Source organism: Pantherophis guttatus, chromosome 9 (assembly GCF_059756535.1).
Source record: "Pantherophis guttatus breed Tessera chromosome 9, ASM5975653v1, whole genome shotgun sequence".
NCBI classification, from domain to species: Eukaryota; Metazoa; Chordata; class Lepidosauria; order Squamata; family Colubridae; genus Pantherophis; species Pantherophis guttatus.
Genome location: NC_142071.1, coordinates 19685407 through 19710417, shown reverse-complemented (window position 1 = coordinate 19710417; position 25011 = coordinate 19685407). Strand labels below are relative to the sequence as shown.

Genomic DNA, 25011 nt, shown 5'->3' with positions numbered 1-25011 from the left:
TTTTTTACTATATTTATTTGAAGAGACCGTGTGAAGGGGGAGGGAGGAGAGAATCTTAGGGCAAAAATGATGGAATCTGAAGATTTAAAAAAAGAATCTACAAAACCCTTAGATGAAAATTGCTAGCTTGCTGTGAGGTAACTGGCAAATACAATTTAATTATAAGATACAGAATGGTAATGGTGCTTGCAACGTTGGAGCATGATTTCCTGGTAATAGAAGGTCTGTGGGGTTCCTTGCCTCAGAAAATGCCATCTCTTCTTTAAATGATGTAGCAAAATGTATGTGAATGGTGAGCAGCGACAATTTCAGCTCAAAGATCTACAAGAGGGATAAGAAGAAGGCAGGGGGTTACCTTAAGCTCTTTCTTGTTCCAATGTGTGTCTCTGGCTCTCCCACAAGAACATATTAATAAAGCTGGAGTGAAGTTTCTCAGAAAACTTCTTTTCTTCGTTGAGGAAATTCTATTGTTTATTTTTTTCCCCCTCCGTTAAAATAAGAAGGCCAACTACAACCACTTTTTTGTTGTGGTGGTTGATATTTCCCTTCCATTTTCTCCTCACAACTCCCCAGAATGTCATTCATGTGCATGTTGTGGAACATGCAAAATGGTTCCAACTCCTGGTTCCAACTCAGTCGCCATTTTGAACATTGGAAGACAAAGGAGAAAGGAAAAGCACTGTGCTATAGCAGTAGTTGATAGTAAGCTGAAGACAGAAATTGAAGGGTCTACCCCCCCCCCAAAAAAAGGTCTAAAATAGTCCCCTAATTTTCATTGCTTGTAAAGGTATAAATAAAGCTTCTTTCAAGTTGATCTTCAAGAAGTGGTTTGCCATTGCCAACTTCTAGGGTATTTTTCGACCTCTCAGTCTACCTGATATTCCTGATATTTTCTAGTAGACTTCCATTCAAGTATCTTCTGGGCCTGCACAGGGACGTATCATTTACTCTCAGTTTCAAAAGAGGGCAATGTCACCATTTCTATGCTGTTGCCAAGAAAACTCCCTTTGATGTGTCCATGAAGTCCCCAGAAGTTACGCTTCTTGTGACTTGTGATTTTAATATGAAGCATCTTTCTTGAAGGATGCTTCACATTAAAGAAGAAAATAGAATTCTAAGAGGTCATTTGCAATACCCAGTAACAGAATAACAGAGCAACAGAGTTGGGAGGAACCTTGGAGATCTTCTAGTCCAACCCCTTGCTCAAGCAGAAAACCCTATACCTGCGATGGCGAACCTATGGCATGCATGCCACAGGTGGCACGCGGAGCCATATCTGTGGGCACGCAAGCGTTGTACTAGCTCAGCTCCAGTGCACATGTGCACATTGGCCAGCTGATTTTCAGGCCTTCCGGGCCTACCAGATGTTGGGAAACAGGTTGTTTCTGGCCTCCAGAGGGCCTCAAGGAGTGTGGGGAAGGCTGTTTTCGCCCTTCCCAAGCTCCAAGAAAGCCTCTGGAGCCTGGGGAGGGTGAAAAACGGGCCTACTGGGCCCACCGGTAATCTTTTTGCCATAATGTGCATATGTGAGGGGGCATGGCATGGGGGAGCATTGAATTTTGGGTGTGGGCACATGCGCACATGACCCTCCCCGCGCTCCCCCCACTTTTGGCACACGGTGGCAAAAAGATTAGCCATCACTGCCCTATACCATTTCAGACAAATCTGAAACCAATCTGTCCAATCTCTTCTTAAAAACCTCCAGTGTTGGAGCACCTACAATTTCTGAAGGCAAGTCGTTCCACCGATTAATTGATTTCTCTTTCATCTTTGGGCCCAAACAGTTGGCTTGTTCTTCTGCCTCTTTGAATTCAAGGAATGGATCACAAGCCTATTTTGAGGTGTCCTCATAGGGACCCAGACATAAACTTCGTTTCATGGATGTTTGCAAAAGCAGTTAGAAATCTATTGTTGTAGGAATGCAAATGGTCAGCTTCTTTCTGCCTTGGAGGCCCTTTGAGGATGCAAGGAAAGGTTTCATGTACTTGGAGCCTTTATAAAACCAGCACTTCCAGTCCCAAAATCTTTCACAAAGCACTTTGAAGCCAAACTGCAATCATCTTCACTTTGGCTGACCTTGAAATGCTGAGAACATCTATAAATCAGTCATTGTCCCTCCAGCTAACTAACAGAGAACAAAGAACCATATTAAAACAGTTTCCTGCCCTTCAGCCAGCACAAGTCCTAGGTAGCAAACATCCCCTTATCATCCTTCTTTGCAAAAGAAGAGGTGAAAAAAAAGGAATTAACAGATGCTGTTTCCTCAAAAGTATCATGCACTTTTTGAGAAAGGGAAACATCCAAACTGATCGTGATTCCTTTCCTGAATTTAAAAACCTCAAAAATGAAAGACACTGTACCATACTCAGTGACAGAGAGGGTAAAGGATCCATGAGTTGTGATTGCAAAGATGTGGAGTAGGTTTTCTGCTGGGACACAACTCATAAGTAGAGGTGTCCAGGTTTTCAGGTATGCATTTTGTGGTTTTATGCATGAGAGAACTTTTTTTCCTCTGTAGAATGGATACATTTGGTTCTTCTAAATATGTGACCATTTCTGAGCACCTCCTCTTTAGCAAGTCATGGATCCTCCTTACCAAATATTGGAAGGAGACATCTGCTAGAGAAATATCCAGCAATTGTGTTAGGCTTCTCCCAGAGCAACTCAAGATCAGCTGCTAGAGAAACTAAGATAGCTGAAAGGCACTAGAGATTCTGGACAACATGCCAAACAGGAAATGGCATGGAGAGAGGGAGGAAAGGAAGAAGAGAATTGTAGCAGATGGACTGAGACAGAAGGTAGCATATATCCTGTCTTCTGAGGCTGTTTTGTCATTATTTCTGCCTTGGTAGAGCTGAATAGATTTCCAGAGTAGACACAGTCCATATCAGCTGGCAAAGCAATGCTACTGAAGGGTGAATAAGGCATATGTCGCTCTCTTTAGCAGAGCAGAGGAAGGAGGCCTCTGGTTACCATGTCCCTCTCTGATGAGAGGAACTAGACTAACAGGTGCATCCTCTTAGAGTAATAGCAAACTTGGTGACTTGGGACAAATGATGCTCATCAAGAGGACATTTCAATCTTGGTGGCTGTTACCATCTGTGGAGAAGATTTTTCATGCATTTCATTTCTGCAGATCTTCCCTTTGAACATGGCGGACCAGAAGCAAGGACTTAATGAGTCATGCACTAAGATATGGTTGACTGACCTGCCAATGTGCCTACTTGGCTGCCTGGCTACCAGCATATCCTTTGTGATAGCAACCATAGGTGCCCTAGGGCAGCAAAATAGGAAGGAAGGAAGGAAGGAAGGAAGGAAGGAAGGAAGGAAGGAAGGAAGGAAGGAAGGAAGGAAGGAAGGCAAAGAGGGCTTCAGTAATTAGAATGGATAGCATTTGTATGAGTACTAAATTGTTCCACTGTGCAAATGCCTTGCTTCTCTCTCTAAATCAGCGTTTCTCACTGCCTTTAAATTTTGTGGACCTCAGCTCCCAGAACTCCCCTGCCAGCCATGTTCTAAATGAAAACAGAAACACATTGTGAATTCTTTGGGATGAGTCTTTAGCATCCTATTTGGAGGGAGATTTCTTCTCATGGTCAGATATCCCTGACATTGTGTTTTACAACGTGGCTCCTTTCTACAACTCTCCTGTGCAATTTTAAACCCTTGCATACATATAGCCTGGTGGAAGCAGAGGAAATTCCTGCTTCCTAAACTTTAGGATATGGAGGAAGATGTGCTGGCAACGGTTCTGGTTCCATCTGTTGATGGATCTTTTGAAAACTAATTGTGGTCCAAGAGAGACACACTCAACTAATCCTCTGCTTCTAAGATTTTATTTGTGCAATAAATGGAGGACAAGGTTTTTTTAGTACCTAGCAAAATGAATGAATTTATAAGTGCACCCTTTCAGCTACTGAGGAAAATGCAGCACAGCTGAAGTGTTTAAAACCCATTTCTTCCTCATTTCTATTTCAGGCTATAATATGCTAGTTTGTCTATCAGGCAGGTCTCTGTTCCCATTGCCATCACATATACAGGTTCCTTTTTTAAAAAAAAAGATAGGCTGTATTTTATAAATTAACCTAGCACAGATTCCAGTAATAATAAGTCACATTTATTTGACACATTTTTATCTCAAAGGGCCTCAAACAGCTTAGAAAAGTAATACACTAAGTGATCGTGAGAGAAGTTTCAGACTCACCCAAGGTAAAAAGGACATGGGCTGTTTAATAGCCAATCAACAGAAGGAATACAGGTGAAGAAGCCCACAGACAGTGGGGGTGAAAGGGAACTGCATATTCAAAATGAATCTCCAAAGACTCAGAACCAACACATTCTTCCTTGAGGGGAGTTCAGATTTTCCACCAGGACTGCATGAGACTTGAATACATCCAGATAGTATCTTCAGTTTGAAGAAGAGCTGTGCAAAGACACACTCTCATAGATGACTCACTTCTATGCGGTAAGTCCACTCTGAAGTTCTGGGAGAAGGCTATTGCTTGATCTGATTGCCAGGGTTCCAAGTAATACACCAATAGCAAATAAAACTCCGAGGCAGGCAGGTTCCTCAAAGAACAGTTTTATTGGATATATCATATTGGCACAGTTCCGGTGAAAACTGACTCTGAGTGTTCCTATGGGTTTCACCTAATTAAAAGTAAGTTTTTTCCCTTCCCCAAACAATGATCACATGGTCCAATCAAGGTGCCATCCGGTTGCCTGGTAACATCACTCCTCCTCTCTCTGACCAGGTGTGAGAATGTCCTTGGTTCCCAGGAGAAAGCATTTTGTTTTGCTATCTCTATTCTCCCCCTCCCTATCCCTCAGCTCCAGTGTGGCAACACTGAAGCTTCAAAATGGCTTCGATCAGGTCCACTTCAGGGTTGACACTGATGGTGTCCTAATCTTTGGGCCCCAAATCCAGCTTTGACCTTCTCTTCAACTTTTTGAAGGATATGTCTGGTGGAAATCATTGTCATAGCAGTAGATCATCAAAATAAATTCAATTTTTATGCAGTGAGTCATGACCTTGTAGGAGAATTCATAGCCAGAACTATAGTGATACTTAGCTTAGACCAAGTCATCATTATCATCATTGTCATCGTCATTATCATCTTATTCATCATCAGTTTATTTATATATTTACATTTGGTGACTATGATGATGGTAATGTAGTGCCATCAAGTTATTCTCAACTCTTAGAGTCCACGTGTAGATTTTTTTCTCTAATAACCTGTCCCTAACCTAGTCCTAAAGCACGTAAAAAATGCAAGTAGAAAAATAGGGACCACCTTTGGTGGGAAGATAACAGCGTTCTGTGCGCTTTTGGCGTTTAGTCATGCCGGCCACATGACCACGGAGACATCTTCGGACAGTGCTGGCTTTTCAGCTTAGAAATGGAAATGAGCACTGCCCCCTAGAGCCGGAAACGACATCACTGTACCTACTATTGGAAGCCAAAAGAGATCATCTCCATTTAGGCCTTCAAACAAATGAAGTCCAAGTTACCAGATTTCTGGTGATGAACTGAAAGCAATAAAAATAAGTTTCCTCTATTTTAAACTTATGCAGGCAACAATGAACAGAAGCATTTTCAGAGTTTGAGGGTGAAATTGAGTTCTCAGCTTCCCAAGGCAACTGACATCAGGCAGCAAAGAAATATTCACTTTCTTTTTGAATACAGCACTGATTGTGCAAATGTGCATTATTATTACCACCAGTTTAAAATGAGGACCATTTCTGGGGGATGGGGGTGGGGCAGAGGGAAGAATAATATAAAAGTGTGATTTATTTCAATATAAAGAATGCTTTATTTTCTTTAAATAAAAAAGAACCTTGTTTCTAAGTTTCCTTAAACTAATTTAATTGGTATATAATAGCATAGTTAATTAAAGCAAATCAATAGTAAAAAAATAATAATTGATATTTAATATGTTTGGGAAAGAAGGTTTAGGTGCAATATAATTAACTCAATATTAAGTAAGTGTTGGTTTTGCAATTAAGTCTTTACAACAATTATAAAGTTTCTTTCTTTTTTTTTATAAACTTGCAATTAAGCAGGAAGGAACTCTCAAAATTATTAAACAGGTATTATGGGCTATTAAACATTTATTATCATTCCTGATGGGATACAGCTGCACAACAGTAGAAATTATGATGATGATAATAAACCTCTACTACCCCTTCGCTGTAGCATTTTTACTGCTACATCCCAAAATTGAGCCCTCTATGACTCTTGCATAAGCTAATTGACTATGGGAAGAAAGAAAGCAAGAAAGAAAGGGAGGAAGGAAGGGAGGAAGGAAGGAAGGAAGAAAGGAAGGAAGGAAAGGAGGGAGGGAGGGAGGGAGGGAAGGAGGAAGGAAGGAAGGAAGGAAGGAAGGGAAAGGAGGGAGGGAGGGAGGGAGGGAGGGAGGGAGGGAGGGAGGGAAGGAAGGAAGGAAGGAAGGAAGGAAGGAAGGAAGGAAGGAAGGAAGGAAGGAAGGAAGGAAGGAAGGAAGGATCATTTGTATACCAGCCCAGTAGTGTAATATTAATTTTGTAGGCAGGAGATGTCAATTTCTTCTTTTTCAAAAGAAAAATAAATAAATTTATAAATCTATTTTTTAAAACATTTAATAAAATATAATAAATAGCTACATTAAAAAGAAGATAGCAAGATACATAATGGATAAAGTATAAAATATCGGTAACTAAGTCATTTGCAATAATACAATTTGATATTAATTAAATATATATATCACAAAGTTCATTGTGTCATCTAGAAATAACTAGATATAAGGCATGATTTTAATACTGATATTACCGTTGTATTTATGTAATCAAGTAAAGGAAGACTGGGAAAAAAATGAAAAAGAAAAAAAATATGTAAAAAAAAAACCTATTGGGAAACGACATAATTTTAAATTCCCTCACATTGTATGCAACTGATGATTGCTCAATATAATTATAAACATTGAAACTGTTTCTAATTACTATCTTCACATCAATAATTTTCCCTTGAAAAGCATATGGTGAGTGTTGGGATTTTCCTTGTTGTTTGACACTTGATACATAAAGGATGCTTTCTCACTCATATTTAGTCAAGCTTCTGTTCTCAATGCATACTGCTAATTTAGCCTTTGCTGTATGTTCTCCAAATTTTGGTTTCCAAGTCTAACACTGTTGGCAAATTATCTATTTTCTGATGTTGAGCCAAATACGTCCTCATCGCCATCAGCATTTATCTTAATAATTGTGATATATTTTATTTATTTGTTCTGGAACAATTCTTAGTAGAAAAGGAGATGCCGATTTATAAGCCGACCATCCTCAGTTTCAAAGAAGACCTTACAAGAAAGTCCCTAGATCAGGGGTCGGCAACCTTAAATACTCAAAGAGCCACAAAGGTCCTAACTGGAAGTCCCCCATTCAATTCTGGAGCCGACTGGAAGTCCGGTTCCCCCACCATAGAGTCTCCTCCTAGCGCGGCGTCCTTTTTCATCTCCCTGTCCTAACTGAAAGTCCTATCAATTGTGGAGCAGATCAGTGACAGGGAGCCACAGCAGAGGGATGAAAGAGCCACATGCAGCTCCAGAGCCGCAGGTTGCTGAGCCCTGCCCTAGATTAAGGCCAACTACAGGTAGTCATTGTCCGATAAAAGTGATTTATGACCATTTTTCGCACTTACAACAGTTGCAGCCTCCTCAGGGTCATGTGATCAAAATTCAGATGCTTGGCATCGGACTCATATTTATGACGGTTGCAGTGTCCCAGGGTCACGTGATCATATTTTGCGACCTTCTGACAAACAAAGTCAATGGGGAAGCCGGATTAATTTAACAATTGTGTTACCAATGATCCACTTATCGACTGTGGCAAGAAAGGTGGTAAAATGGAGCAAAATTCACTTAACAACTGTCTCACTTAGCAACATAAATTTGGGGCTCAACTGTGGTTGTAAATTGAGGACTGCTGTAATCCTAAACACAGACCAGGAGTGGTGACTCTTGACCTTTTTCATTTGTTAAATGACAAGATATTAAGACTCAGCACCGAAAGATAAAATTGAACGTGAAAAAGTGTGATAGTTAAGGGAAAAACTCTTTGGTGCCCCGTCATTTATCCTAATTAATGTAAACAATATAATGTAAACAAATATAAGGCCAAGTGGCTCTTATCTGTGTTTCTAGGTTAAGCACTTTCAACACTTCACGGTATTTGCAAAATTCACCAACCCATTGGTTTCAACATGAAGTTGATGCAGGCTAGGCATTCTACTTTGTTTGTATCTTTTTGAATGACATGCTGGGACTCTTTTTTTGGGATATAGATCTTTTTGTAATTTAATAATTACCAGCATAGTCAGCGGCAGTAAACAGGACTGTGCAAAACAAGATGATAATAATTATGCAATTACAATTCACAATTAAAGTGAAAGGGGGTTGATTTGTTCATTTCCAAAGTCATTATTTAGTGTGGTTGATAAGGTTAGGCTAATTTAGTATTTTTTTAAATAACATTTTGATACCTTAGTAGTTTATTAAATGCTTAGTAAGGATTGGTGTGGGTGTGCGATGGCTCAGTGATTAAAGACGCTGAGCTTTATCAGCTGAAAACTCACAGCCTGGGTTCGAGACCCGAGAGCTGTGCAATGGAGTGAGCGCCTGATCCTAATCAAGGCATTATAAAGTGGCATTAACACTTCACGTGATCTTGATTCTATCCCTCTTTTAATGCAGCCTAGAACTGTGTTGGCTTTTTTGGCAGCTGCAGCACATTGCTGGCTCATCTTTAAGTGATTGTCCACTAGGACTCCAAGGTCCCTCTTGCAGTTACTACTATTGAACAAGGTACCACCTATACTGTACCTGTGCATTTTGTTTTTCTTGCCTAAATGTAGAATCTTACTTTTTTCACAAAATCAAATTCGGTGAACAAAGTAAAGTTCTACATTTAGGCAAGAAAAACAAAATGCACAGGTACAGTATATGTGTTACCTTGTTCAATAGTAATAACTGAGAGGGATGTTGGAGTCCTAGTGGACAATCACTTAAATATGAGCCAGCTGTGTGCTGCAGCTGCCAAAAATGCCAACACAGTTCTAGGCTGAATAAACAGAGGGATAGAATCAAGATCACGTGAAGTGTTAATACCACTTTATAATGCCTTGGTAAGGCCATACTTGGAATACTGCATCCAGTTGTGGATGCCATGATGTAAAAAAGGTGATGAGACTCTGGAAAGAGTGCAGAGAAGAGCAACAAAGATGATTAGGGGACTGGAGACTAAAACATATGAAAAACGGTTGCTGGAACTGGGTAGGTCTAGTTTAATGAAAAGAAGGACTGGGGTGCCATAATAGCAGTGTTCCGATATCTCAGGGGCTGCCACAAAGAAGAGGGAGTCAAGCTATTCTCCAAAGCATCTGAGGGCAGGACAAGAAGCAATGGATGAAAACTAATCAAGGAGAGAACCAACCTAGAACTAAGGAGAAATTTCCTCACAGTTAGAACAATGATCTCTACATGATCACTTGCCTCCAGAAGTTGTGAATGCTCCAACACTAGAAGTTTTTAAGAAGAGATTGGATAACCATTTGTCTGAAGTGGTGTAGGGTTTCCTGCCTAAGCAGGGGGTTGGACCAGAAGACCTCCAAGGTGCCTTCCAACTCTGTTATTCTGTTCTGTTCTGTTCTGTTCTGTTCTGTTCTGTTCTATTCTATTCTATTCTATTCTATTCTATTCTATTCTATTCTATTCTATTCTATTCTATTCTTCTCTACTCTACTCTACTCTACTCTACTCTACTCTACTCTACTCCCAGCTCCTGCCCCCCTAGCAGTTTGAAAGCATGCAAATGCAAGTAGATAAATAGGTACCACTTAGGTGGGAATGTAACAATGTTCCATGCACTTCGGCATATCGTCATGCCGGCCACATGACCATGGAAGTGTCTTCAGACAACGCTGGCTCCCTTGGTTGAGAAATGGAGATGAGCACCACCCCCTAGAGTTGAAAACAACTGGACTGGGGAAATCTTTAACTTTTAACTTTTAGTAAAGATCACTGCTATCTTTGCTTTCATAGGGGTAACTATGTAAACAGTAGTCTGTTTACTTCTACCATTTTACAGCGATGCTGTATGTTAAATGCCATGCAGAACTAAGTGGTGTGAAGAGGTGACTGCTTTTTTAAAAAGAAAAATTGAGACTTTTTCATTTGTTCGTAAAAAAAAAAAAAACATGTTAAAAATTCATCACTTACCTACTAATGTGAGAATGTTAAAATGGATTGGATTAATACTGATCCACACTGATTAATAGAAATTAAAAATTAATTTTTCATGTCTCTCCATTGGCTCCTTGCAATTCATCACAGATGAGTGACAAAGAGGTTGGTCTTGGCTAAGAAGTTGGATTAAGGAAATTGCAATCAACCTGTCCTTAGATGCAGTGGCTTTCTTTTTACAGATGTAACTTTAAAAGAATCACAAGCAAAATTAGCATACCTTACTACATTAAATGAATAAACTTCGACCCTAATAAGCCAACAAGCCAAAAGCTAAAACATATGAAGAACAGTTGCAGGAATTGAGTATGTCTAGCCTAATGAAAAGAAGGATCAGGGATGACATGATAGCAGTGTTCCAATATCTAAGGGGCTGCTACAGGGAAGAGGGAGTCAGTCTATTCTCCAAAGCACCTGAGGGCAGGACAAGAAGCAATGGGTGGAAACTAATCAAGGAGAGAAGCAACCTAGAACTAAGGAGAAATTTCCTGACAATTAATCAGTGGAACAGCTTGCCTTCAGAAGATGCGGGTGCTCTATCACTGGAGATTTTCAAGAAGAGTTTGGACAGCCATTTGTCCAGAATGGTATAGGATTTCATGCCTGAGAAGGGGGTTGGATTAGAAGACCTCTAAGGTCCTTTCTAACTCTATTTTTCTGTTAAGCAGGCAGGACAGAGTGCCTTCTTTTTTCCATCTCGTTATAAGTAGATTTAATTGAAAATTTTCCACCGTGATTTTCCATACTACCAGATATAGATAGATAGATAGATAGATAGATAGATAGATAGATAGATAGACATAGAGATGATAGAGATAGAGAGATAGAGAGAGACAGAGAGACACAAAAAGACAGACAGGGACAGACAGACAGAGAAAGACAGAGACAGACAGACAGAGAGAGAGCGAGAGAGAGATCTCACAGTTCTTGTAGTAAGGTGATACACATACCCACACACTCCCACAAATACGTCTGCTCTTTCCTTTAGAAAAAGCTATGCTTGAATCCATTTCTCTGCTTGTTTGCTGATAGCCCGGATATCTTCTGTAAGAAAGCAACAGATCAAAGGCATGGACTTCACCGGGCCTTGACGTTCAACCACTTTACCGGCCAGCTATTTTGCTTTGAAAATGCAGAGAGCCTGGAGACAGATTTATATTTCCACGCAGGTTCCGTGTTCTATTTTATCACACAGTCTGCTAAGTGAAAGGGATTAGAAAGCTCTCATTACTTGTATCTGTTGAAGGCAGAGATTTACTGAGCATCTCTTTGATGTAAACATGGCGTCCAAAGCAAACCTTTGGAGCAGGGGAAGGACTTTCTGTTGGGGAATGTGAGTTGGATAGGCACTGATAAAAAACCTAGACATTTCTAGAGTAATCCATACCCATTTCAGATGGAAGAAATAGGATAATTCATGCTTAAAATAATATACCCACACAATTCCAGCTACCTGCTTAAAGACCGAAGAGATTTGGTAGCGTGATAGGCTTAACAAAATAATATAAAACTGAAATCAGCCCTGATTTTTCATAATTAGTTCTCTCAAAAAAATAAAAAAGAAAAAAAGTATCAAGGCTCTTTAAAAAGCAAACAAACCAAGTTTTATAACACAGACGGGGAATTCCCCAGTTTTCAGTTCCAAAGGCTAACTCAGTCGTTCACATTTTGAGTCACGGTCTCCAATTCATAAATATTTCCATCTCAAGATGTAGTGACAGCTAACCACTGCTCAAATTGATGATATAAATTAATTTCCACTTTAGATATCACATTCAATATTAAAAAACCGGGGATACCACTGGGATTGTCCACACCCTTTGGTAAACTAAATAAATGAATCATTTTGAAGTCAGAATAACAAGACACAATCTTTGACTGTCTGGGGACAGAGATGTATTGCAGTGATAGGTTCCATCCCAAATACAAATGTGTTTGTTTTGATGTGTGAAATAACTCTGCAGGCATGCAGAGGGTCTTTAGAAATAGAATATGTGTAGATTTTGAGCAGTGCCTATTATTCTATATTCGTCCTCCTAATTGTTTCATCTATCAGTGAAAATAGTTGTACATATCTCCCCCCAAAATAACTTCATACCTTTGGAAATCTGACTTTTACTTTTTTTTTTTTTCATATTCTGAAAACAAAGGACACTGGGATCTAGTTGCTTATATTGAAGAGTATTACTATCAGAGGTGGGTTTCAGCAGGTTCTGACCAGTTCTGGAGAACTGGTAGTGGAAATTTTGAGTACTTCGGAGAACTGGTAGTAAAAATTCTGACTGGCCCCGCCCCCATCTATTCTCTGCCTCCCAAGCCCCAGCTGATCTGGAGGAAGTGGGGATTTTGCAGTAACCTTCCCCTGAAGTGGGGAGGGAATGGGGATTTTACAGTATTCTTCACCGGCCACACCCACCAAGCCACACCCACAGAACCGGTAATAAAAAATTTTGAAACCCACCACTGCTCACTATATATTTAAAACAGACACGATTTCTAATGAACCATTTTGCCAATTGATCTGTACTTTGCTTTGACTTTTGTAGAACTTGGTCTCCCAAGAAGAGGATGTTATTTGGTGTTTGGATTTATGTACAAAGAGAAGTATCGGCGAATGACTGAAGGTTAGTGTAACATCTTCCTTTCCAAGTATTTTCCACCTTTCTATATTGCCATGGTTTTACTTTTCTAACCAAATTTTTACAAAAAAAAAAAAAAGACTGGAATGTCTCTATTTCTAAGCATCTGAGAGATTATTTTTACTTGTCCAAGTATTTGGGGCAGACCCACATCTGTTGTTACAATGCCTACAGAGAAGTCTTCCACGTTAATATGGAAGGTTCCTCTCTAAAGGAAGCTTCCGTATTAAATATGGAATTTAATATGAATTTAAAATTAGAAGAATTTAAAAAATCCTCCAAAGGATTAATCATCTTAATCAACCAAGATGATTAAAGGCCTGGAGACTAAAACATGTATGAAGGACAGTTTCAGGATTTGGGTAAAGCTAGTCTTGAGAAAAGAAGGACTAAGGGTGACATGAAAGCACTATTCTAGTATTTGAGGGGCTGCCACAAAGAAGAGGGGGTCAACTTATTTTCTAAAGCACCTGTTGGCAGGACGAGAAACAGTGGATAAAAACTAATCAAGGAGAGAAACAATCTGGAGTTAAGGAGAAATTGCCTAACAGTGAGAACACTTAACCAGTGGAACAGCTTGCCTTCAAAAGTTGTGGGTGCTTCATCACTAGAGGTTTTTAAGAAGAGACTGGACAGCCACTTGTCTGAAATGGTATGGGGTCTCCTGCTTGAGCAGGTGGTTGGACTAGAGCAGCGGTCACCAACTGGTGGTCCGTGGACCACTGGTGGTCCATGAGAAAATTTTGGTGGTCCGCAGAAAAAATATTTGCATTTTTTATATTACACTAAATCAGGGGTCCTCAAACTATGGCCCCTGGGCCAGATATGTGCAATGAACGTTTGTGTTGCTGCAGAGAGTATCCCCCTTCAGGGTCCTTTTGTGCAGATCAGAGGGGGGCAGAAATTCCGACTTGGGGTCTGCTTCAGCCTCCTGGTGTGGGGCTTTGGACGAAGGCTGGTGGCAAGGAGCCGGAGAGCCTTGTTCAAGTGGGACTGCATCATGTCCTGGAACTGCTGACCATCTCAGCCTACTGAACCTCCAGGTACTTGTACTCCCATAGGTCTTCCCTCTGCTTGGAAAGCCTATACTCCTAGTCCTCAGTGAGGTGCTTCTGCTGAGACTCCTTCTCAGTCAGATCCAATCTGAACTGAGCTATTTTGCCAACTCTTTCTCATGGTGGCTGTTTAGCTCCATCAACTGCTTCCTGTTGGGGCCCTAAGGAGCCCGGGTGGGCAGGCAAGGTGTAGCGAGTAGAGGCTGGCAAGGCATCCCTCAACATGAGTGACATCGAGTTGGCCATGTCCACCCAGTCCCATGACCACCTAGCCATGCCCACCCGGCTGGTCATTAGCCAGATCATATTAGTGGTCCGTGGGATTTAAAATTATGAATTTAGTGGTCCCTGAGGTTCTAAAGGTTGGTGACCCCTGAACTAGAGGACCTTCAAGGTCCCTTCCAGCTCTATTCTGAATAAATAAAGGTCTACTTTTCATCTCCTACTTTTATAACCTAGCACCAGACATCTTCATGACTTGGCATCTGCCCAGATTCATGTCCAAGGACAAATCAGTGACAGAATCTAATGATCTGGTACTGCTTGCTTGCTTGCTCATCAGAGGCAGTGAATGTGCAAATAGTAATCACAGTAAGAGAAGTAGCTTCCTTAGTCTACTTACTCATTGTCTGAAGATAAGCAACTGGTCCCTGTGAAACCAAACCATAGTGATAAAATGAAGATATGCACACTGATGGAGAGGAGACTACTGAAGACAATCTGAAATTGGTGTTATGTATGTTCTTATTGCATATACTTTAAATTATATTTAGCTGATCATTTCCTTAACTTATTGAGCTCTCACTACCTTTGATTACTCTTGGAATAGCTAGGTGGAACTCAGAACCAGAATAATTAAACTATCAAAAACACTTGCAATGAAAAACAAGCAGCTTCCAGTTAAAGAATGAAATCTCATAGAAAGAGCTTCTCATACTACCAATATTTAATGTGCTTGCTATTAAAAATAAGAAATTGGCAGAAGCTGGTCTCTTAATTGCTTTTCTTTGTCCATAGAAGTTAATATTCTGTCTTTTCCTCATTTCCACTGGAGTACAAAGAGAGACAAATTATACATAAAATTCAAAAACAAGCCAGCAATAACTGGTAGCTTCAAAATTGTTTTTAAAGCTTCTTCCTTACTTGGGTTTAGAAATTCACAGCATGCTAAAAGTAGCTCGTCTTTTTGATACCAGCGTTGCTTTTGATCTAGCTGTACTTCATCCAGCCATAAAGTTGCTAAGGTATAAAAAAAAAATGTTGCTGACAAAGAAGGTACCAGCAGTTTCAAGGCTAGAGAGAAACATTATAGTTACCTAGAAAAAATGCATCCTAAGGCCATTAAGGGAACATCCAGGTATCTATTGACTAGAAAAAGATTGACTAGAAAAGGTGGAAGAAAACAGAATTCAAACCATAGAGTATAATTCTAAAGTATTTGATTTCTGCATATTGCACTGGGCAAGTCTTTGTGTATATACCCTGTTTCCCCCAAAATAAGACACCCCCTGATAATAAGCCCAATCGGGCTTTTGAGCGCATAGCAATAAGGCCAAGCACTTATTTCAGGGTTCAAAAAAATATAAGACAGGGTCTTATTTTCGGGAAAACACGGTAGTTTCATTCTTGCCTGCAATAAAACGTCTAATATAGCTAAATCATGTCTGAGATGTTTTGGCCAAATAAATCAATTCCTGAGTAGTGGGCTAAGTATACAGAAAACCAAGAATAACAGCTGAGCCCGGATGGGAACCTTGACAGTTAGGGGCTATAGATAATGATGTAGCACCCCCAGGTTTATGAATCAATTCAAACACCTGGGGGAATTATATTTATTCTTTGCAACTTTCTCCAGAAATATTTGCAATAGGAGACCCAATGTTGAACTAATAGGTTTCCCATCACTTATAGAAACCTTTACATTAGTAGATTTGGGCAGGGGTGAAATTCAGCAGGTTCTGACAGGTTCTGGAGAACCGGTAGCAGAAATTTTGAGTAGTTTGGAGAACCAGCAAATACCACCTCTGGCTGGCCCCAGAGTAGGGTGGGAATAGAGATTTTGCAGTATCCTTCCCCTGCCATGCTTACCTAGCCAGAGAACCGGTAGGGAAAAAATTTGGATTTCACCCCTGGATTTGGGGAGGGGAGGAGGGCGGTGTTATTTTTTTATGACAGTATGCTTTGATTGATGTGCTCAAATAAAAATGGATGGTCTTCTCATATATTACTCACGTGAATGGGAAAATGTGTATAACAAAGGCAGGGGTGGGCTTCAAAAACTTTAGCAAAGGTGTTGTAGCGCGGGAATAACGAGAGGCACAAGCAAGCTAGTGACAACAGCTCTTTAATTCAGAGTGAGACTTCAGCAAAGAAACACAGGCAACAGCCTTCCTTATATACAGTTCTGAAATACCCGTTAACCAATCACAAGCATTGCTGCATTTGAATTTCCCGCACAAAATAGATACATACATAACACCCCTCCATTCCCAGAAGGCACTTATCCTATCTATTTACATATTTACATACAAAATCACGCAGGTGACCAGGGCGTGACTTCACTCTAGTTGACCTGCGCAGTTCAGTTCTTGATGAGGCGTCGAGCCAGTCAGAGGGACCTCCTGTCTCTCCTGGCTCCGCCAATGGAACCTCCTGGATTTCTCCAGAGGCGTGGCCATCCCCGGCTGGGAGTGTCGACTCGCTGGGGCAGCGCTGGAACTCAGGCTTACCCGATAAGTAATCTGGTTTACTCGGGCTTGAGATAGCTGTTTCGGGGAAACTTTGGAAGTTAGGTTTTACAATATTGGAGTTTTCATAGGCTTCACAATTCAAACGTTTATGCAATTGATCTATGTGCCTTCTCCAAATGTTACCTTGCCCTATGTCCACTGTGTATGATTTCGGACCGGTAATTCCAACAATAATTCCCCCAATCCACAGTGGACCGCTAGCATAATTCTTTGTAAATACCAGGGTCCTGATTTGGAATTGTCTTAATCCTCCCTCTTCCCCCTTAAAATTATCTGTGGAATAGTTCGGGTGTAAGCGATCAAGAATGCACCTGAGCTTACGGCCCATTAAGAGCTCAGCTGGGCTGCGCCCTGTGGCAGTGCATGGGGTTGCATGTTGTATTGCTAAGAATTGATCAATCCTAGCTTGCCAGTCCCCCGCATCGAGTCGGGACAGGGCTTCTTTGGTCGTTCATATGAATCTCTCTGCAAGGCCATTCGAAGCCGGATGGAACGGAGCAGATAATACGTGTCGTATTCCTAACTCGGCCAGGTAGCTTTCAAATTGAGTTGTCGTGAATTGGGGCCTGTTATCAGAGACCAGGGTGTCTGGCAAATCATGGGTTGTGAATAGTTTCCTGAGGACCTTAATTACGGCCTCAGAAGTGGTTGATGGCATCAAAGCTATTTCCAGCCATTTGGAAAAAGCGTCTACAATTATAAGAAAATTCTGGCCATGGAAGGGGCCTGCAAAATCAAGATGAATCCTCCCCCATGGTCCCTTAGGCTTTTCCCACTCTCTAATGGGAACTACAGAGGGATCCGGCTGGGACTCCTGGCAGGGCCTGCATTTCCCCACCCACTCAGTGACGTCTTGGTCGAGATGTGGCCACCACATGACCAGCCAGACTCTTCATTCTAACTATACCAGGATGCCCTTCGTGTAGCAACTCTAACACCCGATGCCTCAAACAAGAGGGGATAACCACCCTGTCGCCCCACAGTAAGCAGCCCCCCAACATAGACAACTCATTCTTTTTGTTGAAGAACAATTGAAAATCCCCACTGTCCACCCTATTTGGCCAACCCCGCATTACCCAGCCCATCACTGTATGTAAAACAGAGTCTTTGGCAGAAGCCTTCGCCACTTCGCCAGACGAGAGGGGCCCTAGGGATACAACATCGATCAACAATACAGGGGCTTCCGGAGTTGGGTTTTCCAACAGATCAGGCAAGGGGCATCAGCTGAGGGCGTCAGCATGGCCCAGAGTCCGACCTGGTTGGTGGATTAGTCTATACGAGTAAGCGGCCAGGAAAATAGACCATCTGGTCATCCGGGGGGAGAGAGCGCTGGGGTTGGTTTGTCGCCAGCCAAAAGTCCCAACAATGGCTGATGGTCCGTTATAAGTTCAAAAGTCCGGCCAAACAAATATTTGTGAAATTTTTTTACCCCCGCTACAGCCGCTAAGGCCTCCCTGTCCAGCTGGCTGTAATTTCGTTCTGCACTGGACAGAGTGCGAGAGTAATAGGCAATGGGCACCTCTAACCCATTCGGTAGTCTATGGCTCAACACAGCGCCCACACCAAAAGGGGACGCATCGCAGACAAGTACAAGCAGCAATTCCGAGTTATACTGTATAAGAAAGCTGTCCTCAGACAAAAGTTTTTTAACAGCCTTAAACGCGGCCACTTCAGTCTTGCCCCAAACCCAGGGAACTTTTTTCCTAGTAGTCTATGCAATGGTTCCACAATGGTGGCTTTGTCTTTGAGGAACATAGTCTAGAAGTTCAGAAATCCCAGGAAGGCTTGCAGTTTGGCCTTCGACTTTGGCGTGGGTGCATTTTGGATGGCCCTTACTTTGCTTTCTGTGGGGTGAATGCCTGTGCCATCGATTCGGTAGCCCAAAAATTCTACGGAGGGTACCGCAATTTTACATTTGGACTTTTTGAGTTTAAGTCCCGATTCTCTAAACCTGGTTAGCACTTGTCTAACTCTATCTCCCAGCTGTGCCTCATTCTGGCCACTAATGAGGACATCGTCAAAATAGGGAACAACCCCCGGGAGTCCTTGTAGAAGGCGCTCCATAGTGCTCTGGAAGAGCCCTGGGGCAATGCTAACCCCAAACTGTAGTCTAGTGCATTTGAACGCACCTCTGTGCGTTACTATAGTTTGTGATTCTGCCGTAGCGTCATCTACCGGCAGCTGCTAGTACACCTGCGCCAGGTCTAACTTAGCGAATATCTTACCTGGGCCCAGGGAGTGAAGTAGATGGTGGACGATCGGAACTGGATAGGTGCTCTGTTGCAACGCCTTATTGATCGTGCATTTATAATCAGCGCAGATTCTGATTGATCCATCTGACTTTACTGGCGTAACTATTGGGGTTTCCCAGTTAGCATGATCTACAGGAACTAGCACCCCCTGTTTGATTAGTTTGTCAAGTTCTGCGTCTATTTTTGGTTTTAAGGCAAATGGTACTCATCTTGCCTTTAACCTAATCTGGGCTACATTAGGGTCTAAATTAAAAGAGATAGGGATCCCCACGTACTTGCCTAGCGTCTCTTCAAAAACGTCCTGGAATTCGTGCAGGAGGCTTTCTTTTAGAGATGGTCCGCTGATGCTGTGGACACCCGTGAAGCCCATGCCGAGGGCTCGAAACCAAACTAGGCCCAGGAGATTTGGCAGCAACTTGCTGACGATGGTCAGGGGAAGCTCTTTCTGGAACTCGCCATAGGTGACCCGAAACGTGCCCACGCCTTCCACAGGAACTTGGTTTCCTTGGTAGTTGAGGAGGCGAACTCGTTGCCATGAAAGCTGGTTTCTCTGGAACTTTGGTAGAAGCAATTTAAGTGTAGCCCAGGACATGATTGACAGGGCACACCCGGTGTCGATTTCCATGTCGCATGGTCTCCCTTCAATTTCTACTCTCGTGTAGACCTTTTCCTCTACAGATGTGCTGGCTTGGCCGATTCTCGTGCTGTAGGTCTCTTGCTTTTGATTCTCGTGCCATTTTCTCACGCCGCCATCTCTGGTTGGGTGATTTGAACGTGTCGGTTCTGATTGGTCAGGATAGTCACGTGACTTGTTATTTTGAGGAAATTGAGCTCTACAGACTCTAGCCAAGTGGCCCTTCTTTTTGTCAGTGTGGAAGACGTCCTCATCTGACTCTTCCTCTGTACTGGTTCGCGCCTCCTCTCGATGAACAGGTGCTGACTTTGGACCATCTTTCTTCGGCTGTGGACGTTGTAGCGCTTCGGAAGCCTTCGGGGACACTTCGTGTGCTCTTGCTTCATCTAACGCGCCGGCTAATGTCAAATCTGGCTTCGCTAGTAGGCACCTCTGAAATCGAGTGTCTCTCATGTCACAAATCAACTGTTTGAGGAGCGTGTCGTCTAGATCCAGGTAGTCGCAATGCGTTGCGGCTTTTCAAAGGGCAGCCACATATGCGCTGATCGGTTCTCCTTCTCTTTGTACTCGTTGCCGGAGCTCATAGCATTGTACAAACTTCGAAGGAACGGGAGCGTAGTGGGCTCTCAGGTTTGCTTGTAGGACGTTCCAGGGGACCGTCTGGACTGGAGTTGGCTCGCAGAGGGACTCGGCCATCTCAAAAATGTCTGGCCCGCAGTGGCTCAAGAAGAGGGCTCTTTTTCGATTCGTAGAAAGCCCTTGCATTTCACTTGCTTCCAGGGAACACTCGAACCTGGTCAGATATGACCCCCACTTCTCTCGGGTCGGGTCGAAGGGTTTTGGCAGGACATAGGCAGACATCGCAGTATGTCTCCGTAGTCCGCTTGTCACCCTGGCTGAAAATCAGAGCTCTTTTTGATTTGCTTCTTGTGGCCTCAATCCCACCTTCGTCGCCAATGTTGTAATGCAGGAATAACGAGAGGCACAAGCAAGCTAGTGACAACAGCTCTTTAATTCAGGTGAGACTTCAGCAAAGAAACACAGGCAACAGTCTTCCTTATATACAGTTCTGAAATACCCGTTAACCAATCACAAGCATTGCTGTATTTGAATTTTCCGCACAAAATAGATACATACATAAGAAAGGGGTTCTCTGCCCGGTTGCTGGGTGGGCGTGGCCATGGTGGGCGTGGCCTAGTCGGCCTCCTGCACCATGGCGTGTGGGGGGCTCCGGAGGGTTTCATCGAGCCTCCAGGAGGGTGAAAACGGGCACCCCAGGCTCCAGAGACCCCCTGGAGGCCGAAAATGGGCCCATTTCCAGCCTTCCCAAACTTCTGGTAGGCCTGTTTTTCATCCTCCCCAAGCCTCCATGAATTCCCTGCACTTACCTGCATCCAAAACTGGCTGCGTGGGGACTCCTGGGAGGGGAAGGGCAGGGTCGGTCAGGCCAGCCAGGAGTGGGATTTGGGGGTTCTCCGAACTGCACAGAATCTTAGCTAGAGGTTCTCCTGAACCCCTGCGAACCCCCAGCAGCCCACCCCTGAGCAAAGGGCTGTGAACTGAAAAACTGGCCTTTGCCCACACATGATGCAATACTTGCTGTTCTGTTGTCTCCCAATCAATTCAAGACTCTTAAGACCTTGGCTTCCTCAAAAATCCTGTTTATTGGGTACATCATATCGGCACAGTCAGAGCTGAAACCAATACAGAATATTTCCCACATTTTTGATATAGTTAAAGAATAGCCACCACCCCCCTTGTGTCACAGGTCACTGGCCACCCCCCTTGTGTCACAGGTCATGTTAGCCAACCAAGCCGGTGATGGACTTCTCAGCATTCCCTCCTGCCGTTGCTAGGGCACATTGATCTGGCCTTGGTTCTCAGGAGCCTTATGGTTGTTATGTCTGGCACATTGGAGGAAAACATTCTACATTCCCCCTTCCCCCACCCCATAAGTATGGCAACTAAGAAACGAAGCAAGAAAAATATGGCTTCAGTTGTTTAGAGTTGTTTTGAGAGTTGACACACATAGAAAAAGTGAAGAGAAGAGCAACCAAGATGATTAGGGGGCTGGAGGCTAAAACATATGATGAACGGTTGCAAGTACTAGTGAAAGAAGGAACAGGGGAGACATAATAGCAGTCTTCCAATATTTGAGGGGCTGCCACAGAGAGGAGGGGGTCAAGCTATTTTCCAAAGCACCTGAAGGCCAGACAAGGAATAATGGATGGAAACCGAACAAGGAGAGATTCAACCTGGAAATAAGGAAAAAAATTCTGACAGTGAGAGCAATCAACCAATGGAACAGCTTGTCTTCAGAAGTTGTAGTAGCTTCATCACTGGAAGCTTTCAAGGAGAGATTGGACTGCCATTTATCAGAAATGGTATAGGGTCTCCTGCTTGTGTGGGGGGTTGGACTAGATGACCTACAAGGTCCTTTCCAACTCTGTTAATCTGTAGATGGCCTTGTATGAAAACATGCATGCACATGGATAACAGAAAAAACTTTTTATGTAGAATTGCAGTTATGAAATTTAGTCCAGACCCTGAAAGTTTGATAGAACATGGCTTCAGGTTCTGAGAAAGTTTCCCCATGGAAATTGAAATGTTCATATAAATGCCTAAATGTTGGGGATGGTGCAGAAGGAGCCATATCTCATCAGCCCTGTAATTCCTTCCAATAATATTTTGCCTTTTAAGGTGAACAATTAAAGGGCTCCAAATCTTCACAACAGAATTTCAAAGTTGGGATAGAAAGCTACCTATAGAATCAAGACAAGGGAGTAACGGTGTAGGTATTATATTAAAATGAACAGAAAGTATTGTTTTGATTAGTTGCATAAAACATGTCAGAGTCATTTGAAAAAGCAAAATAAAAACAGAACTAAACAGAAGCAGGCTGTTGGAACAGACAGTATTGGAATACAAGAGAGCTACAGCTTTACTGGATTTAAACTACAGGAATCTGTAGAGATAAAGCAATTAAATGCCTATTTGTATCTGGGTATCATCTTTGGAAATAGAAACCCCCCCAAAAAATCAAAAGTTCACACATTCAACAAAAGCAACCATATTTGGAAAAAAGAGAATCAAATGATTGCATAATTCCAAATGATCAAAAGGCCTCTTAATCCACAATCTCTGTGAAATTATGGACAGTTCCCTAAGAGAAAGAAAAGTTTAACTAGGCTTACTCAAACAAATGTTTTAGTCTTTGTTGAGTCTTGAAAGAATGGACAGTGTTGTAGATAGAACATTTGAAACCACTAAGAATATTGTGTTGATGTTAGGGAAACTCAGTGAAAAAATTCCTGATCAGATCATCAAAATAAAGCTTTAATTGAGGTCACTGATTGTGATTAGTTCCCTGTCCTCATGATTTTCACAGGCATTCCTTAGTTCGTTTTATCCAAATGTCAGCTCCTTCTGCAGATTTTAAAGCAAGATGAGATACATCTTCATTTCTTTTTTTATACAAAAGTTTCCCAAATGTACAGAAGCAGTAATATGCATTTTTGCTTTATATATCCACCCTTCACTAAATATAAACTTTTTTGTTCAGTGGGACATAAAAAGGGACATGGTGGCTCAGTGGCTAAGACACTGTGATTGTCGATTGAAAGGTCAGCAATTCGGCAGTTCGAATCCCTAGTGCCGCATAACGGGGTGAGTTCCCATTACTTGTCCCAGCTTCTGCCAACCTAGCAGTTCGAAAGCATGTAAAAAATGCAAGTAGAAAAATAGGGACCACCTTTGGTGGGAAGGTAACAGCGTTCTGTGCACATTTGGCATTTAGTCATGCCGGCCACATGACCACGGAAATGTCTTCGGACAGCGCTGGCTCTTTGGCTTTGAAACGGAGATGAGCACCGCCCCCTAGAGTCGGGAACGACTAGCACATATGTGCGAGGGGAATCTTTACCTTTACCTTTATGTTCAGTGGAGACATTTTGCAGCTTTTTTCATATTGCTGTTCTTCCAAACAATATTTTGAAATGTAGCATAGCTGATTATGTGAAAGGGGTGTCACCTGTTGCCATAAGACTTAGATTTCAGTTAATAAAATTAAAAACTCACTCAAATTTATGTTTGACTTTTTAATATGTCCATTTTTGTTTTCTTGTCAACAGTGATTTGCTCTCCCCTTATTCTACCATTTTAAAAAAAAAATTCTTAAAACTAATCTAAAGCCATCAGGTTGCCTGGTAATTTCCCATCTCAAAAATAAAAATTTAAGATATGTCTCCAACTTCCTCATTTGGAACACATGATTCCCAGTGAGGAATAATGTGGCACTTCTACTGTTCTGAATCTTAGATCTTATCTTTATACAGTAAATGCAATTTCTTTAGGCACCTGGCAGCCATTTTGTTTATGCAGCTGTTATGTGGCCTGCCAAGTAAGTTCTCCCAGAGGGGGAATTTCCATTAGCATCACTTATTTCTCCCATGTCTTTTTCTGATTTTGCATAAAGCTTCTGTCAGTATTCAAAATGCTTTCATGAAACAGAACAGCAGACCAAGATTTCAATAAATTTCAAAATCCCACGCCAACTGTAAGAAAGAATTCACCCTTTTTCCTTTCTTTTGAAAAGACCTTCATTATATATTAACTTTAAAAACCAATAGAGCCACACATTAGCTTTTTTTCCTCCTATGGTTGTCTCCAATTGTTGTTCTCTCTGGAAATTGAGGAGATTCTAAAGATGTGGTTTGCTTTATGGGTGATTTAATGCTATCATCATTAGCGGTGCATGAAAAAGCATCTGTGGCTGCTGAGTAGAATCTGCAGTTCCTTAAAAAGTAGGAAGCAGAACCTCTATTTTGTTCTGCTGAATTAACTTAGCAAAATATTTTATATAAGCTTTTGTGAAGGCAACTCAGTGGAAAAATAATATTTTGGCCCATGTTACACAGGTCCATAAATTTTCTCTTATTGCTTGAATTTTTCTGATATGCCTAATTATGAAGGAAACACATTCAAGAATAAATAAAACATGGCTGCCATTGTTGGTGGGCTCAGAAAATTAGATGGAGGGCTATTGACCTTGATGGCAGCATGACTGGGGCTCCTTGTGCAGTTGGTTGGCCACCATGAGCAGATGGATGGATGGATGGATGGATGGATGGATGGATGGGTGGGTGGGTGGATGGATGGATGGATAGATAGATAGATTGAAAGAGGGATGAGACAGATAGGTAGGTAGGTAGGTAGAGAGAGAGCATTATAGATGATAGAGAGATAAATAAGATGAGGTAGGTAGGTAGCTAGCTAGCTAGCTAGATATAGATAGAGAGATGATAGAAAGATAAATAAAATGAGATAGATAGATAGATATAGATAGATGAGAGATAAGAGAGAGAGATGACAGATGAGATAGAAGATAGATAGATAGATAGATAGATAGATA

At 41.9% G+C, this 25011-nt stretch overlaps 1 protein-coding gene across 3 annotated transcripts in view; it reads left to right on the top strand.

The window, feature by feature from the left end:
• KIRREL3 (kirre like nephrin family adhesion molecule 3) overlaps positions 1 to 25011 on the top strand; it is an 847361-nt gene that overhangs the window by 466892 nt on the left and 355458 nt on the right. For all 3 annotated transcript variants that reach the window (XM_034421931.3, XM_034421932.3, XM_087876028.1), the window contains exon 2: positions 12818 to 12895. In XM_034421931.3, the coding sequence (XP_034277822.1) occupies positions 12818 to 12895 (78 nt within the window). The remainder of the gene's footprint in view (positions 1 to 12817; positions 12896 to 25011) is intronic.